This window comes from Cynoglossus semilaevis, chromosome 10 (genome assembly GCF_000523025.1).
Source record: "Cynoglossus semilaevis isolate Cse_v1.0 chromosome 10, Cse_v1.0, whole genome shotgun sequence".
NCBI lineage: Eukaryota > Metazoa > Chordata > Actinopteri > Pleuronectiformes > Cynoglossidae > Cynoglossus > Cynoglossus semilaevis.
In genome coordinates, this window is record NC_024316.1 from 15,358,404 (window position 1) to 15,374,939 (window position 16,536).

Genomic DNA, 16,536 nt, shown 5'->3' on the forward strand with positions numbered 1-16,536 from the left:
ACCTATTCAACAAAAAAAAAAAAACGCCTCTGCAGAGTGAAGACAAGTTTTTGCTGAAAGGTCAGCTGTTAACCATTAATGACAACGCTGCATGAAGGACACTGTCCGGTGTTTATGGTGTCTACAGCGGGTATTTCATTCTTAGGGCATAGGAAACCAATGGCTAATGCGGGTAATATTCATTTTCTTTGCCATATTCTAGGACATTGCCAAAGGTCAACAATGAACAATTTGTTCGCTCTGTCACTTCCTCATTGGATATAGTTCACCCCACTCCCACTCCCTCTTTGGTTAAAGTCTTATTCTTCATCAGAGAGACTGAACTGTGTTTAACTTCTGGTGTCAGTTTGGATTCTTCAACTTTGTTTTCGTCAGTGCATGAAGTCAGCTCCAAGTGGGCCTGTGAGTTTTTATGTTAAATATATATATATATATAAATATATATAGTTGTAACTATTAAAATATTTTAAAAATAATTTTTGAGTGGTATGTTTTGCTGCTGTTGCTGAAGTTTCTCATCCTGATGACAACTCAAAGGTCCCTGCACCTCAGGTTTACACTCATATTTTAACACATCTATCTGCAGCCTTGCCATCACTCAATATTGTTTGTTCCCATTCATAAGCCACAGCCAGCAGGAGACTCTTGAGGTTAAGTGTCCTCTCACAGTGACATGTCATTTACACAAACTACAGGAAAATGTTTTCATTTCACTGAAGCATGTCAAACTTGAAATATCACCTCAGCATGTGTTTGTGGAGGAATCTACTTCTGGTCAGGTGAGGGACAGTAAATCACTCTACAACTGACCAGTTGACTGACCCGATTTTAAACCGGTTTTGCCACAGGGCAAAAAGAAAATTACAAAAAGTACAAGAAAAAATGAGTCCATTGGTATCCTGTAATTAATCAGACCTAAATAGAACAATTGTATTTGACCCTGTGGCCTCAGTTTAAAGTGTAAAGTCATGAGCACTCCCTGGTCTGTCTTCCTGCCAGTGTAAAGTCATGAGCACTCCCTGGTCAGGTGACCACACGCGTCAGTTAGAGTGGGCAAAGACACGATGGTGGATCCAGGACTCTGGCTAAAAAGAAACCAGAGTGGGCTGAAGGTATGTGGAACAGATATTTATATCAGCATGTGGCAGAGGTGGCCTTCATCCTCGGACACTCTCTCAGTACGAGCCAGGCCTCGTGGGAATAATCAGTCCAGTAGTAGCAGTAATTGACTTTTGGTGTTTCTAAAGTGTAGTAACTTGACAAAAGAAAAAGTAATTCAAAACTACACAACAGCGGACCACAATCAAGCCCCGTCTTTTAAGTAAATGTACAGTATGTCTGCTTTTCTTCAAGGCAATCCGCAGTTCTTTGCTCAGTAACTGTGACATTAAATGGCGTCAAAGATATAAAATATAAAAATGTACTGTATTTCTTCATTACTTCATTAAGATTAGCCAGAGACAATTGAATTAGTAGAGAATGAAGAATATTAGATCCAACAGGTGTTAATAAAAACCTTTATTTTTTCTTTTTTTCTTATCTTTTCCATTATTTACTCATCAAGCTTTTTATCCCCATCATGACCCACACAGCCCATTCCCATTTGTTTCTCTTCACAAATCCATTTTCAAGAACAAACATTACTCTCCTCTATGATCAAAATAACCTCACGTCTCTAATCAACCTGCCACGAAGAGGAAACCTCACAGAAACTGATCGAACACATGATGCATGAAAATCGAACGACACAAAAATGGAGTGTTGACGAACCCAGAGTTTAAGAGCAAGCTTGAAACGTTCAAGTGAAATATCTGAAGAAAAAAAAAATAGTACTGGCTAAAAGACCACAGAGATAAATTACATGTATACAAGACAACTGCAGTTTTTTGTGTTGGTTATCAAAAAAATATTCACAGTGACCAGTGTGACTGAACACCTACAGCAAAGCTGGACACTACGACACTCTGCTCGACTATGGTCATCGTTGTGACGATCGTGATAACGTGATCAAGCCATTACATTCAAGCTATACATATATTTTTACATATACCTATGTACACAAAGTATAAATAAAACCACGCAATGACAACCCAGAGATTATACTTTTATACATATTCATCACTAAAGAAAGTCTGGGGGGGAAAAAAAGGGTGGTTCGGGGGCCGAGGATACACAATCAACCCGGGGAGGTCTATGGCTACAATTGAGGAAATCCAATCAAGCAAGTGCTCATTTTGGAGTTTTTTTTTAATATATATTTAAAGCGCTCTCCTGTGGGAATGGAACAAAAAAAAAACACTCAAATCAAACAGTGTTGATGTGATGTAATGTGTTCATTCTTACTTGGACTTCAAGCTTGCTCTTAACGATTTATTGCGGGTTGTCGGTAACAACACCCTTTGCTCAGAACTTTATAATGATCTTGATTTTGACGTAACTAAATAAACACAAAGATGATTTCTTCAAAAAAGAAATAGTCAAGACATTTATGAAACTTATTATTTTGATCATAGAGGTTTATAATACAGCCAATCACTCTGGAGAAAAAAGAGAAACTAAAGTTTTAAAACATGGGCAGAATCCATGAAACCTGGTTAATAATTTTGGAATTTTTATTAGTGATTAAGTTCATAGCCTCGGGGGTTTCGGAGCAACTTTAACACTGCTGTGTACAAAGTCAGAAAGTTCATAACATTAATGTATGTTAACGTTAACTCTTTCTGCTTTGGTTTACACTAGTGGCTCCCATATTGGGGGAGGCACAGAGCTATGGGAGGCCAAAGGACTTTAATTTAAATACTATTTCCAATGACAATAGCAGTCTTGTTGGAACTGATGTTTTAGATAAATTCTTGTACCTTCCGAAACAAAACCCATGACCTGACAAACCCTGATCCACAGCCAGGTCCATAGAGACAGTCCCCTAGTGGACCAAATGTGTACAAGCAGCAGGACGATGTCTGAAAACACCTGTTGTAATGTTTGCCGTAACTCGTTCTTCCTTTTGCTATGAACCTCATAATCTCCATCTGATTTTGTACAGTATGTTTAATTCTTTTTTTTTTTTTTTTGTCTGATTTTGTACAGTTTGTTTAATTCTTTTTTTTTGCGAGGACCCTTTGTTCTACGACTGGAGTGTTTGGACATGGGAGTGAAAGGTGAGGATTGATCCAACAGGATGGGAACGTTGCATAGGAGACAAACGAAGCTGAAAGTCTTGATTCGCAGAGAAAGGACTTTGCAAGAAATCATTTAACAAAAGGTAGCATCAGGTTTTTTTGTTTGTTTCTTTTTTTTTTTTTACTTCGGATCTCCTAAGAAATCCAAACAAAGTGTAAATCACTCCCACAATTCCCTTTGACTGCCAGTGTCTATTAATAGTTCACACCTAGTGCTGTCTATTAATAGTTCACACCTAGTGCTTAATGACATACGCGGGCAAAGCAAAGCAGAGAATCTTTGCGATGCTAGCTAACTTAGAATAGTACATACTTTGAGGCTACTACATGTGTGTCCTTGAATTCACATGTTTCAAACATGTTGGGGGGGGGGGACTTAGTGGTCGACTACACTTACACACTAATGTAGTGGTGGTTTGGAACGGCCCTTCTTGTGTGAAATAAAATTAAAAGTGGACTCTCTCTTTGAAAACCCACTGAAACCCTGGGCTTGACAATGACGGGGGTCAACATGTGTCTGCCTTTTGTTATCTCCACCTCCACCCACCCATCACACAAACCCCCAGCTCCTTTCAGACAGTGGCTCAACCCGACTTAGCTCCCACCAGGTTGATCAGTCCATCTGTGCTCATGGACTTGGGGCGCTCCAAGGGGAAGCCCAGAGCTCGGCTCCACACCAGCTGAGCGAGCACGCCCAGGGCCCGGGAAACACCGAAAAGCACGGTGTAGTAATTCATCTCAGTCATTCCATAATACTGGAGGGAGGGAGGAAAGATGGTCAGGAACATCATTTCTGGCACTTCAAAAAAATGTTTCAAATCAAACAAAAAAGTCTGATGCGGCAAGAAAAATATTTCAATACTATATTGATCTTGTTTCTAATTTCAAAGTATGCAAAGAGATTAAAAATCAACACTTTCTATGACAGAGATACAATCTACACATTGGGGATCCCAATTATAAAAATTTGCATCAATTTTCAAACACTCTGAAATACTAAAAATTAATAGCAGTAAAAGGAAAAACAAAAGCACTGCTTAGCCTTTCAAGTCATGACTTCTGTCTCACCTGCAGTAGGACTCCACTGTGAGCGTCCACATTGGGCCAGGGGTTCTTGGCCTTACCCTGCTCCAGGAGCACATTGGGCACAATCTTGTAAAGCTGAGCCACCAACTTGAACATGGGGTCGTTGGGCAGATGTTTCAGGGCAAATTCACGCTGGCAGGTGTAGCGTGGGTCGGTCTTTCTGAGGACGGCGTGACCGTAACCTGGCACCACCTGCAGCCAGGAGAAACCAAAGCTTTAACTCTTGAATCATCACTTCATCTCCATCAACTGTGGGGGAAAAAAACTTCTGGCTTTTTATTGTAAAGATAGAAAAAGATAAACTGTAATAAAAATAAATTAAAGTAAACTAGCAGATCTAAATCAGTGACAAATTAAATTGGAGAATATTCAATATTGACAGACAGCCTTAATATTGTAAGTACTGGCATGCAGATGCTGCGTGTGCGTGTGTATTTACCCTTCCAGATTTGAGTGTGTTCCAGATGTAATCCCTCATCATCTCATCAGACACCTCTCCTCCCATCTCCTTCTGCAGTGCAGTCAGCCACACCAGCACTTCCTGTAATGTGTAGCAGCCAATGCACAAAAGTCAAAAAAAGTTACACCACTGCATTGCAATGATGCATTACATCATCTGACAATGTAATAAGCCTCATTATGTGGTGTTTCCTGTTGTCAAACAAACAACTGAACATCATTATTTTAATCCAGACAGACAGAAAAACACCTCAATAGCCTCAATTTAACACAGCAGCTAATAATAAACTATGAGGTTCAACAGACCTGACAGTGCACCATGTCAATTAGACACTGAGGGTTTTAAACCATGTAACACTAGAGCACTATTGTCCAATGTTCAAATTTCAAAACCACTCCCCTTCATCTTTGCCTCATTTGTGGTTGAAAATTGCTAATTCACTTAGCCTTAGCATTAGGTTCCTCTTCCTCTACGAGTTCACGTTGACAAGGTTCACTTCTTCTTTAACTGAATTGACTACAGGTGTGGTTTTTATAAAGACAATGAATGCAGGGGCGATGTGTGTGTCATATAAATTCACATATTTCTTGCATTAACAGACAAGTTTTTTTTCTTCAACAACGTCATTTCCTTACGAAACTAGTACTAAAACATGAAAACATCTGTTTGTACACACCTGGTTGGCGAGTCCATGCAGAGGACCAGCAAGTCCATTCATGGCAGCACTGAAGGACAGGTAGGGATCAGACAGGGCACTCCCCACCAGGTGGCTTGTGTGTGCACTGACGTTACCACCTTCATGATCGCTGTGTCATAAAGTAAAAGAGAAAAATGTATCAACAAATCTGCGCCTCTAAGAAAACAAGGCACTAGGCAAAAAAAAAAATCGTAGTTTTTAAAAGAAACGTTAAGAAAAGGCAGCAGTAGTTTTCCCTGCACCTGTGAATGGTGAGGTAGAGTCTCATCAGCTCAGTGAACTGGGCGTCACTGTAGCCCAGCATGTTAGTGAAGTTGTGGGACCAGTCCAGGTTGGAGTCAATGGCACCGATGCTGCTGCCCTCACGGTACAGGTTGCGATAGATTTTGGCGGCAATGCACGGCAGCTTAGCAATCAAGTCCATGGAGTCTTCGTAGATGAACTGATGACGAGGGCATGTGAAAGAATCGGGTCACAAACACTTCCACATCAACAATTTTCTTACAACAACTATAACCCCTAAAATTCGATAACAACACATCAGGGAGGATTAATGTTCAACAGATATGAACTCACCTCCCAGTACTTGGTCTTATGGACACCCTCAGAATAAGCCCGTGCAAAGTTGCTCTCACTGTTCAGAGCTGTGATAGCGGCACTGAACTGAGACATGGGGTGAAGGTTCGTGGGAAAGTTGTCCAACATGGTGACGACGTGAGAGGGAAGGGCGGCCCTTTTCGCCCATTCTTTGGAAACCCACTTCACCTGAAGGAGAAACACTGAGGCTTTAGGAAGGAACGGAAAAGTACAGACTTTTCTGTTGACACAGGAACGAGTTTTGTAAAACAAATAATGAAGGTTTTCATGGCAAAAGTTACAAGATAACATATTAATGGACACACACACACGGTATTTGAACAAGTGTGTAACAGGATCACATGAACAGCTGTCATTCCCACATTAACATGGCAGCCCTGTGGAAACATCACACTCACCTGCTCCTCATTGGGCACCTGCCCTGTGACCAACAGCCAGAACAGACCCTCAGGCAGCGGCTCCTCACCTCCCGGTGCTTTTGGCAGCAACTTTTGACATTCTGGGATGCTGTAGCCCCTGAAACGGATACCCTGTCCAGAAATAAAGGGTGTGACTTAATTCTCTGGTTTCAAAAAGTAAATTTGAACATTTTCCAAACAAATTACTATGATACAGAACAACAAAGCCGTTGCACTACAAAAACTGTGTCCAACCTCAGTGCTTTGACACACAGTTATTACTGAAGCAGAGTCACATCTTATCAAAATATCTTAATTTCTTTAAAGAATTTATTTATTTTGTATTTATTTTAGTTTTTATTTTTATCCATCAACAGGCAACCTACTGACCTCCTCAGGATCCAAAACAGAGGTCTCGTATACCAGACCCTTCATGCCTCTCATACCTCCATAGACCTGGGTGAGAAGAAATCATGACACAAGAACATAGATGTTAATTTATTAGTGCTTCTATTATAATAGCAAGACTAATTTGCAATTTAAATATTTAATAATAACTTTGTATGGCCACAGCAGCATGTTGATTCATTTCTTTTTAAAAAGTGCAACAGTCTGAACCTCAGGAATTTACCTAAATCCTGCCACTAACAGGTGGAGAAAAGAGAAAATGACGACTCAGTTGCAGCCCTAATGTATGAGTGCAGGTGTCCGGCACTGGTGCAGGTCTAAAACTAGCAGTGTGCAGTAGAGGTTGAAGTGAGTCAGCAGAATATCGCTGTTGGCAGGAGACAGGTTTTGATTGTGATATTTGAGGGGAGTTGACTAAACAAAGTGAAACAAGACGTGACGTCATTCCATAAACATCGCAGCTGATGGTCCACAGGACTTGTGGCATGGAGTCCAACTGGTTCCTATTTCTCCAACTGCAATGATTCATTTACATGTAATTGAATATAGTGCCTCTGTATTACTCACCATATCAACAGTAATCTGTCCTATGTTGGTTTTTCCATACTGTTGTTTAAAGCTCTTGATCCTGGTCTGTTCTTTGGGGATGAGATCTGCCAGAACATCCTTCAGATTCTGTAGAAACACACACACACACACAAGAAAAAAAAAGTGATTGCCTCAAATGATACTCTGGTCAACAAATAAATAATTTCATGTATAAAAGGTGTATTGTTAAAAAAATGAAGAGAAGAATATTTGACTGAACAAGAATACTTACTGTTGTTGTTGCTGCGCTGACATTTCTGGCTGCCAAAAGAAGATGGGTGGCATTCTGGAGGAAATTTAAAAAAAAAGATAGTGAACAATTAAGACATTTAATAAATTGATAAATGAATTACAGAGGAAGTTTATATAAAGCATAATTTTTTATCTTGTGAAGCAACAGCATCGGCCAGAAAGAATGAATGAAACATTCAGTCAATCAATTATAGATGACAGTGACAAGTAGGAAACGCAACAGGTAAAACCTGACACGATTAATAAAGAACCAGTTTGTTATTCAAACAATGGACTAAACTAAATAGTACTTTAGAAAAAATAAATACTACTAACACAAAGCATGCTACTTCTAAACATGCATAGCCTATTAATTACACATGTCCTTACACAATACACTAGATTAAGGTTATATAATAAAATAATATTGCTAAAATGAAGGAATAAAAATGGCATCAAAATGTATTTTCCAAAGAGAGTTAAAATAAAATTACTTGCATTTTTTGGACTATTAGAGTTTTGTGTTGACAGAACCGGGTAAATTTCATGTGTGGCAAATACAGAGGTGAAAATATTAAGTGAAAGTGACTTAAAAAAGAAGCTCTGTTCTGTTTTTCTCAGCTGCCATTTGGCCACACCAATAAGATAAAATAATCTCACATGTCAGCTGAGGAGTAAGTACAATGTTCCTTATTGTGGTGATATTAAAAACAAACCAACAGGTTTAAGAAAATTATTTGCTGTAAAAAAGAAGCTTTCTTAAAATGTTGCATATATGAGAAATACCAAACTATACTTTTTAAGGTGGTCAAGTAATACTAGTGTCATAACCTCTGCAAACCTGATGCTTCTCACCACTGTAACGTGAATCCACCAATGCTGAATTAGAATTGTCAATGGATGAGGGGGAGTCCAGGTCAAAGGTGACAGCTGGCTCTGACCACCTTCACATAACTACAACTGGAAGGACGGAGGACGACTGACTGACACAAGAGGCAGTACTGAAACAAAAGGTAAGCTCCCGTGTCACCATGCACACCACACAGCTGAGTGTAAGATTATGTAACAGTTCAGGCTGTTAAATAAGTTTCACTGTAGTCACACTTAACGCTGACTAGCCCAGGAGAAAGGGCAAAGCAACACAGCACATATGATTCATCCCAAAGATGGTCTTTAAAAAAACACACTGGTTTCCCTATAAACATATGTAAACAACAACACCCGTAGTACACAACCCTAGTATCTAATAGAAACATTGCCTGAAGGAAGTAAACATACTTATGTTCCAAGCACTGACTTAAACCATTGTTCAACTCCGTATGACTATGTTACATCTACATTTCATTTTTATAGCAGTACTGAGAGAGACATGTGATTTGAAGTCAGAGGAAAGTTTTTTATGACTGGTAGATGTTATGCAAGAAGAGAAAACTGGTTGGCATTATAACTTGAGCCAAGACGATGACTGATAAGACAAAGGAAGACAAAGTGGTACACGAGTAAACTGCACAGTTATCAGTCCTTGGAGACTGATAACTGTGACCTATTAGCACTTGTTTGTACAGAGTTCAATTAGTATGCCACTTGGTCAAAAATGAATGGTAGCTGTGACTGGATATCTGATATAGGGGGTCATAAATGTAAACAGTCTGGGCTGCAAGGTCAGTATAAAAATCACAAGATAGGAGTCAAAGAATATTTGTGTAACAGTGATGAGTAGGAAAATCACAAACTGTAACAATCCAAGGTGAACAAAAAAAAGTTTTTAAGTCATTGTCCACCAGTCATACCATGTCTCATTAAGCAGTTGAAAAAAGTACACCTACTAAAACAACACATATCAATATATCAATAGTAATAATAACCAAAACTATACATATCAATAGTAATAATAACCAAAACTATTGGAAAAAAATGTGCTTTAATTAATCCAGTCAGTGATGGGTTTAGATAAGGTAACACCTTTGTGTGAAGGTCAACTGAGGTGTAAGCAAGGCAGAAAGTTGGTAAAAAAAAAGAGCTATAAATCATTCACTGTGGTTGTTACCAGAAACAGTACATTTTCTAATGCTCAAATTTGATTAATGATCTTTATGGTGGCCAGTGTTGGTTAGGAAACCTGCCAAGGCTGTAACAGTACAAGGCCAGCATAAGGATCACAGGGACATGAGGTAAAGCAAGACAAATATGAGACACGAGCACAGAAGAAAACGGAAAAATATTATATAAACATATAAATTAATGGATAGACGACCTTTGAAAGGCATAACATCGTTAGTTTTATTCTTTCATTGTACTCTCGGCCGACAGCCTTTCACAATGTGGCTCAAAAAGCTAAGCTAATGATACCTAGCTCTCCAATGCCATTACGTCGTTAGCGGTTAGCACCTACACTTTTGACAGATAAAGTAAACGTCGACATACTGTAAGAAAAGTCTTACCTTTGAATTGAGAAGTTTAGGCGCTAGCCTGCTGACGCTTAGGAAGGACATAGTGTCTGTTCTGACGTATTAATTTCCTATTTTTCTCTATACAACTGAAAAAGCCGCTGCCAGTGAACCGCGGAGCTGGTTGAAGGTGCCCCTCCGGAAAGCAGAAGGTTGAAGAGGGATTCAGGCCCGCAAGTAGCAGTGGCACTGATTGGACAATACGCAGGATAGCTGCGATGGCGTATAACAATCCGATTGGCTGGAGAACAGCTAAGCGTGCGCTGATTGGATGAAGGTCGTCCCTGTTTGTATGTGACGACGGCTCATTATCAGGGGTTCGTTCAAGATCGAGACTCTGTTCCTTTGACAAGAATCAAAGCCATATTGGGGTTAACGAACCAGAAACGCTTTTATTATTAGCAATTCAAAGTTTGTTGTAGTTTCAAGTTGGAATGTATGTATTTGCAAAATCTAGTGTTACATGTAAAGAACACACCGGAGTGTACGCCTTTAAGGGTGTCCTATGTCTTTTCAATTCAAGAGACTTCTAGCCCTTCCTCTAAAAATAAAAATGTCCCTTTACCAAAAGGTGGTGCCAAATTTGCACAACACTGACTTAGACAGGCGTGATGCTATCCTATTGCTTGTTTAGAAAAAAAAAATGATGCACCGATAGTGAAGCTGGGTTTTACCCATCTGTTGTCACTCAATTAGTGGCAAGACATGTTCTGTTGTTTATACATTCAACAGATTTGATGATATTCTGCTGTGGATGCTGGTCTTCTTTTCACTCCAGCGATTATGTATGTGGTACCAGTTCCTACTTAACTGGAATAATTAATTAATAATTAATTAATCATTTCTTGCTATAAGGACTTAAAAACTGAAGACCGGATATGACATTCCAAAACAAACCAATCCTACCTTTAATATTACACATTATATGTATGTGAAATCACATTTTAAACTCCCTCTTTATGTTATTCCCGTTGAACGTTGTTTTTTAAAATGTTTTTCAGTTATCTCAACCAAGGTTACTTCAGGAGTATAAATTCATTGTATTTTTGTTTTTAATGTGTCCTTGGAAACTGGCCACACATGCCTACAAAACAAGCCCAGTCTAGTAGTCTCACTTCCACCGCGCCGCCTCCTGCAGCGAAATGTGCTACAGAATTAGTGTCTGGTTCTCTACATTTGCTTTAAATACTTGAAAAAGGCTGCAAAACATGGTAAATGTACACACTTGGTTGACTTATTATTGCCCAACAAATGTATCATCGGGATTAATGTTCCTTAATGGCTAGATTTGTATTGATTATATGTTATGTATAAGTGAAAACTGACTTCATTGAGGCCTGTACAATTTACTGTGTTTGAATTGTAGCACATTTTTATACCTGTGTAGCCCAGGTTAATATAGGTGTGGACTTCAAGGACACGTTGGCTGCTGACATGCTGACTAAGCATTTCTAATATCTGTAGTGGCATGTTTTTTTGGCATCTTATTGACAGCATGAATTGTTCACTCATTAATCAGTAGGGGCAGGTGAATAAGAGGTTGTAGATGTAATCTTTGAGGTTACTCAGAGCCACAATAACAGGGGACAGAAGCACTTTAGCAAAGATCCCAGTCATTATGTGCCAAGTTAAACTAAGTATCATCTGTTATTCCATGAATGGTTATATAATTATGCCCATTAGCTAATTTATGCAGTTAATTAATGCAAATTGAAATTACTGCAAAACAAGAAGCTCAATCTTTATTGTCAGGGAATCCGAAGAAACAAAGATAAATGAGTAGCTGGTTGTTTAGTGTCAGGCATTCATGTTCAAAACAACTGCATGCAGCTTACACTTGCGTGGTGTGGCTATGTTATTGTGACATAACTGTTTGTTTGGTTTGTCCGAGGAAATGACTGAATTCTGCAGCTCATTAAAAAGGATTCAAATGCCAAGACATTATAAAAAGAAAAAGTGAAAATACTGTCCTGTACTGATCCAAATGAACTTTCTTTTAATATTTATTGAATTGGAACGTGATACCTTTAGTTGTATCGTCATTGTTAATCACTCAATGCAAATAATTTAATTCATTAAATGTATTTGGCACATTTCAAATGATCAGTTTATGTTCACTTTGTCAGGAACACACTGTACAAAGACCCAAAAACACTTGGAACATATCATTTTATGGATGGAGCTGTAGAGCTGTAGACCAAGGAGGTCTTCTTAATTTTTTTTTATCTGTGCTGTCAAAATGTTCACATTAACCACGTTCATTAATAAGGGAAGCTTAATCTGATTAAAAATTTTAGTTCATGGGCAGAATGACCCTGAATGTGTAGCCAATAATCCCACTGTCCATCCACATCGTTGCTCTTACACTACATACTGCTGAGAAAATGAAAAATCAAACAGCCCTACTTTTTAAATAATTTCAACTCATTAAATGCTATAGGTTTTAGTTTTAAATCCATCCATTGTCCAATTAAATGTCAAACCACTTTGACTGACCAAGGGGCATTTCAGGGAGCTTAAGATCTGCTGTCCATGGCTCCTGTGCCTCTACTCTGCACACTAGTCCTGATCGAAGACAGAAACTGTTTACGCCACAAGAAAAACACAAAAAAGTGTAGCATTTAAAAGACAACAATAAGTAAATTAACAAAAGAAGAAGCACGGCAGTATTAGTGGAGCGTTTTAAAAATGGAGAGATTGATTTTGGTCATCTGTTCAATGGGAACGACGTTTCTGTACATGCTCATTTGATGAGGAGGGCAGGGAAAATTCAATTGCCCATACGAGTAATTTAATAACTGGTTGATGAGTCTAGCTGTGCTTCCTCCTGCAGCTGCACGGTAATGTTGACATTTAACTGGTTTAAAGGGGAGACTGATAAAGTCTCCCAGTTTAATTACATTGAATGAGTTAGACTGTACCTTCTCACAGCTGCAGAGTCAGTTTGTAGGTCTTTTAGTGTGCTCCAGTACAACTCTGACGGGTGATATTCTGAACCTGGGGAACACATATCGTAGAATGCAATGTGAACTTATCCACATCATGCAGCCGTTGAGACATGCATGTTTTCAAGTCTTTGTAAACCTATGTGAGAAAACGTTGTCTTCCAGTCAACATCATCTGGAGGAAACTGTGTCAGGAAACAATGTCTTCAACAAAGAACACAACAAAAACAATCGTGTGCAACAAGTTATACAGTCATACAATAATTTTTTTCCACAAGTTATAGGAGGTGATCGGATGTGTTTGGTCCCCACTCTTGTGCTCGTGTGCCTTGAACTCCGACCCAAGGTAAATGCATAAAATGGTGTACAGCCCTGGAGCATCCTTCCACAAGAAGGAAAGGGAATCTCTAGGCTCAGTCGTCTTCCTCCTCTTCGTCTTCTATGGGATCTAGGAGAACAGTGTGCTTCAAGCAGGTTTGGAGGTAGTTCACCACTGTCCGCTGGAAGTGCTGGATGCTGCGTGGCTCTCTCAGGACGTGGCCCTCGTCCGGGTACAGCTGCAGTGAGTAGTTTGCTTCAACCTTCACTAGACGGCTCAGGAGCTCAGCACTGTGCTGGAAGTGTACCCTGGCTGTTACACACACCCAGACAATGAAAACACACATAACTTTTAAGCAAACACTAAAAGTCGGATGATTTACAGAAGCCTCACCATCTGCTGTCCCATGCAGAATGAGAAAATTCTCATCTTTCAGCTTGTTAACTTCCTCCAGCAGAGAGGCGGTCTGAAACGATACAGCGGGACGATAAGACCGGTCCAGAAGGTAGACCCACATCACCGAAGCTGGTGGAGTATAAAAACAACCTCCCTACAACAAATCTCACCTTCATAAAATTTAACATTCAGTTTTCACTGGAACTTTTGGTGGAAGGGAAGAGTGTCATAAACTTTACGGTTATCACAGGGGCTGTAGACTGTCCTGGATTTACTTTGTGCTCTAATATACTGACAGGGTTTCTATTATTTAGTCTCTGGCCCTCAGTGGTATAAGTGAGGAGGCCAAACTGTTTATACTCCAGCTGCAAAATAAAATAAAATAATATGGGTATAATGACATAATAAAAAGGCTATTAAGCTGAATTAAGGCCTATTTAAACAGTTTAAATAAAAATAAATCCTTATCATAAAGGTGATTGATTGTGTTGTTCCACCTGGTCATGAGCGACAAATGAGTATAAATCAACAACACATACTGTATTATTAGCAGAAATAGACTCTGATGTAGTTGTTATTCCCTTGTATAAACGTGTACCAGGCTGTACCACACAATCTATATTTATTCTGGTCTTTTCTTCATCATGTTACTGCAACTTTGTATGCAATCATACTGTCTCTTTACATTTTTGAGAAATATTAGCGCTAATTCTGTATATTGCTGAAATAGAAAGACAGATGACCGAAGGTAGATGTATGTGTTTCACACCTGTTTTTATTTGTAATTGACCTAAATGGTGACATTAATAATATGACAATGAATTTACACACCGAAAATGTAGTTTCATAGAGTTGGTGGTGGTCTTTTGAAACGAAATTAAAAACATTTAATTGTGTGTAATTTTTTTAAATATTTTTCCATGTTAACTGTGTTGAACATGCAGAGCAAATGGAGGAACCTTGATCTCTGTTTTAATGTAGTGTGACCAGTCATGTGACAAACTACTACTCATCTTAAGCAGTATGACATGAGTAAACAGCCCAGAGTTGTACTTTAGGAAACTTACTGAGTAAGCGTGCTCCTCCTTTGCTGGGAGGCCCAGATACCTCTCAGAGAATGCTGCACCTGAAAGCAGCAGAGCAACATTTATGCTGTTTTTGCGTCAAGGATTTGTCACTGTGACTAACAGTCAATGCTGATTGTACTACTTACTGTAAAGTCTGAAGTCTGTTATAGGTGCAGCAGCTGCAGTGCAAAGGAACAGTTTATCGGTTGAAGCTAACATCTTGAGTGTTAAATAACCACCAAATCCCTGTCAAAAGAAAGGAAATAGTTTTTTTTTAAAAAGTTTGGATAAAAATAAAGTCCTTTTGTCCAGGTGAATGAAAACATGTCACCTTGCCATAGAGAGCCATCCTTCGGTCATCGATGTAAGGCAGTTGCATCAACAACCTACAGGTGATCGTGTGTTAGTTTAATTATTTACTCAGGTTCATCTCAGCTCCTGCATTTTGAACTTACTCTATTACTGCCAGATAATCTTTGGCTCGGAGTGAGCCCAGTTTGCGCGAGTCCAAAGCTGTTGTCTTCTGTCCACGACCTACGCCGCTCCTGCCGTCCACCCAGGCTAAAGCCACATGCTGAGCACTGGAGAGGACCTGAGGCCAGTCCAGGGAAAATTCTTCAGTCACAGACTGCCTGCCAGGAACGCCGTCTCTGAACAAGGAGACAAACAGGATTATCTGCTGAGGTGACTGCTGTTCAGTGTTAGAAGTCACTGGTTGTGAAACAGCTGATAGGTGTTTTGTCAGGTCTGGTGTTTTGTGACATTTTAAAACTCACACAATGACAAGTAGAGGGTGAAGGTTGGCCTCATAACCCTGGGGTAGAGATAGCTTCAGGTACAGATCTGAGGAAAGCACATGGTCGTTACCTGGTCACTTAAACAGCACTAAGAAATTTGAGGGCGCCACTGTGTCTGTGAGAAAATGGAAGTTTATTGTAGGTCTATATATATATATATATACATATATATATATATTAAACTGCCCATAGAGCAGCTTGGTCCATGTGACGACGAGCTTCAGAAGAGTACAGTTCCACAGATATTGTCAAGTCATACTGCAATGCTCATGCAAAATATTTAGACTTTAAATTAGTTAAATTATTACATATTTTACAAGACAGGATGCTGAATTCAATTACATTAGACAAGGGTGTTAATAGCACCTCCTGCTGGTAAGGGTTATGTGCAAGAACTGACATCTTTAAAGCCTCTGTTCCACTCATATTTAATCTATATAGGCCTGAGAAATTCAAATTTGTTTGAAGCATAAACTTGTGTGCATATACAGTATTTAATTTCAGTGGGAGTTCAGAGTTTTAAGTGAAAGCAAAGAAATATATATGTATATATATTTTTAAATGAATGTAAAATTTCAGATAATGGTCTGTTTGTGGTACCATGGTTTTCTGCTGAAAGTGTTCTGAAGAGAGTCTCAGGAAGATTCTTGTCCTCCAGGGAACTAGACAGAGGGCTGTTATCCTCCAAGACAACATATCCTACAGGAGACAAAACAACACTGAGACAGTGAAAACAGACCACGTAGACCAGGGTCAGGAATAAACCATAGATTACGACTGAATGTCTTTGTAATGTCTGAAACTGACCTTCAAATTCACACAATAAGGGGTTTCAGTGTTTCTGTGTTTGCTTGTTTTTTTGTTTTGGTTAGTTTTTTAAAATGTTTCTGTAATAAACATACTGTATGTTCCATGTATTTT

General features: G+C 39.1%; 2 protein-coding genes across 4 annotated transcripts in view; both read right to left on the reverse strand.

The window, feature by feature from the left end:
- Window positions 1–3,099: 3,099 nt before the first annotated feature.
- cs (citrate synthase) lies at window positions 3,100–10,337 on the reverse strand. The gene is made up of 11 exons (XM_008319071.3): window positions 10,086–10,337; window positions 7,646–7,699; window positions 7,393–7,500; window positions 6,808–6,873; window positions 6,418–6,549; window positions 5,999–6,187; window positions 5,665–5,864; window positions 5,402–5,531; window positions 4,705–4,806; window positions 4,248–4,457; window positions 3,100–3,934 (listed from the first exon to the last, which is right to left on the reverse strand). Exons 1-11 carry the CDS (start codon window positions 10,134–10,136, stop codon window positions 3,764–3,766), a joined length of 1,413 nt encoding a protein of 470 aa, XP_008317293.1. The 5' UTR covers window positions 10,137–10,337; the 3' UTR covers window positions 3,100–3,763.
- Window positions 10,338–12,318: 1,981 nt separating this feature from the next.
- LOC103385288 (inactive dipeptidyl peptidase 10) overlaps window positions 12,319–16,536 on the reverse strand; it is a 29,364-nt gene continuing 25,146 nt past the window's right edge. For all 3 annotated transcript variants that reach the window (XM_017036244.2, XM_017036247.2, XM_017036246.2), the window contains exons 18-25: window positions 16,216–16,314; window positions 15,595–15,661; window positions 15,274–15,468; window positions 15,150–15,204; window positions 14,965–15,064; window positions 14,819–14,877; window positions 13,749–13,821; window positions 12,319–13,667 (exon numbers count right to left, since the gene is read on the reverse strand). In XM_017036244.2, coding sequence (XP_016891733.1) covers window positions 13,450–13,667; window positions 13,749–13,821; window positions 14,819–14,877; window positions 14,965–15,064; window positions 15,150–15,204; window positions 15,274–15,468; window positions 15,595–15,661; window positions 16,216–16,314 — 866 coding nt within the window. In that variant the 3' untranslated portion in view covers window positions 12,319–13,449. The remainder of the gene's footprint in view (window positions 13,668–13,748; window positions 13,822–14,818; window positions 14,878–14,964; window positions 15,065–15,149; window positions 15,205–15,273; window positions 15,469–15,594; window positions 15,662–16,215; window positions 16,315–16,536) is intronic.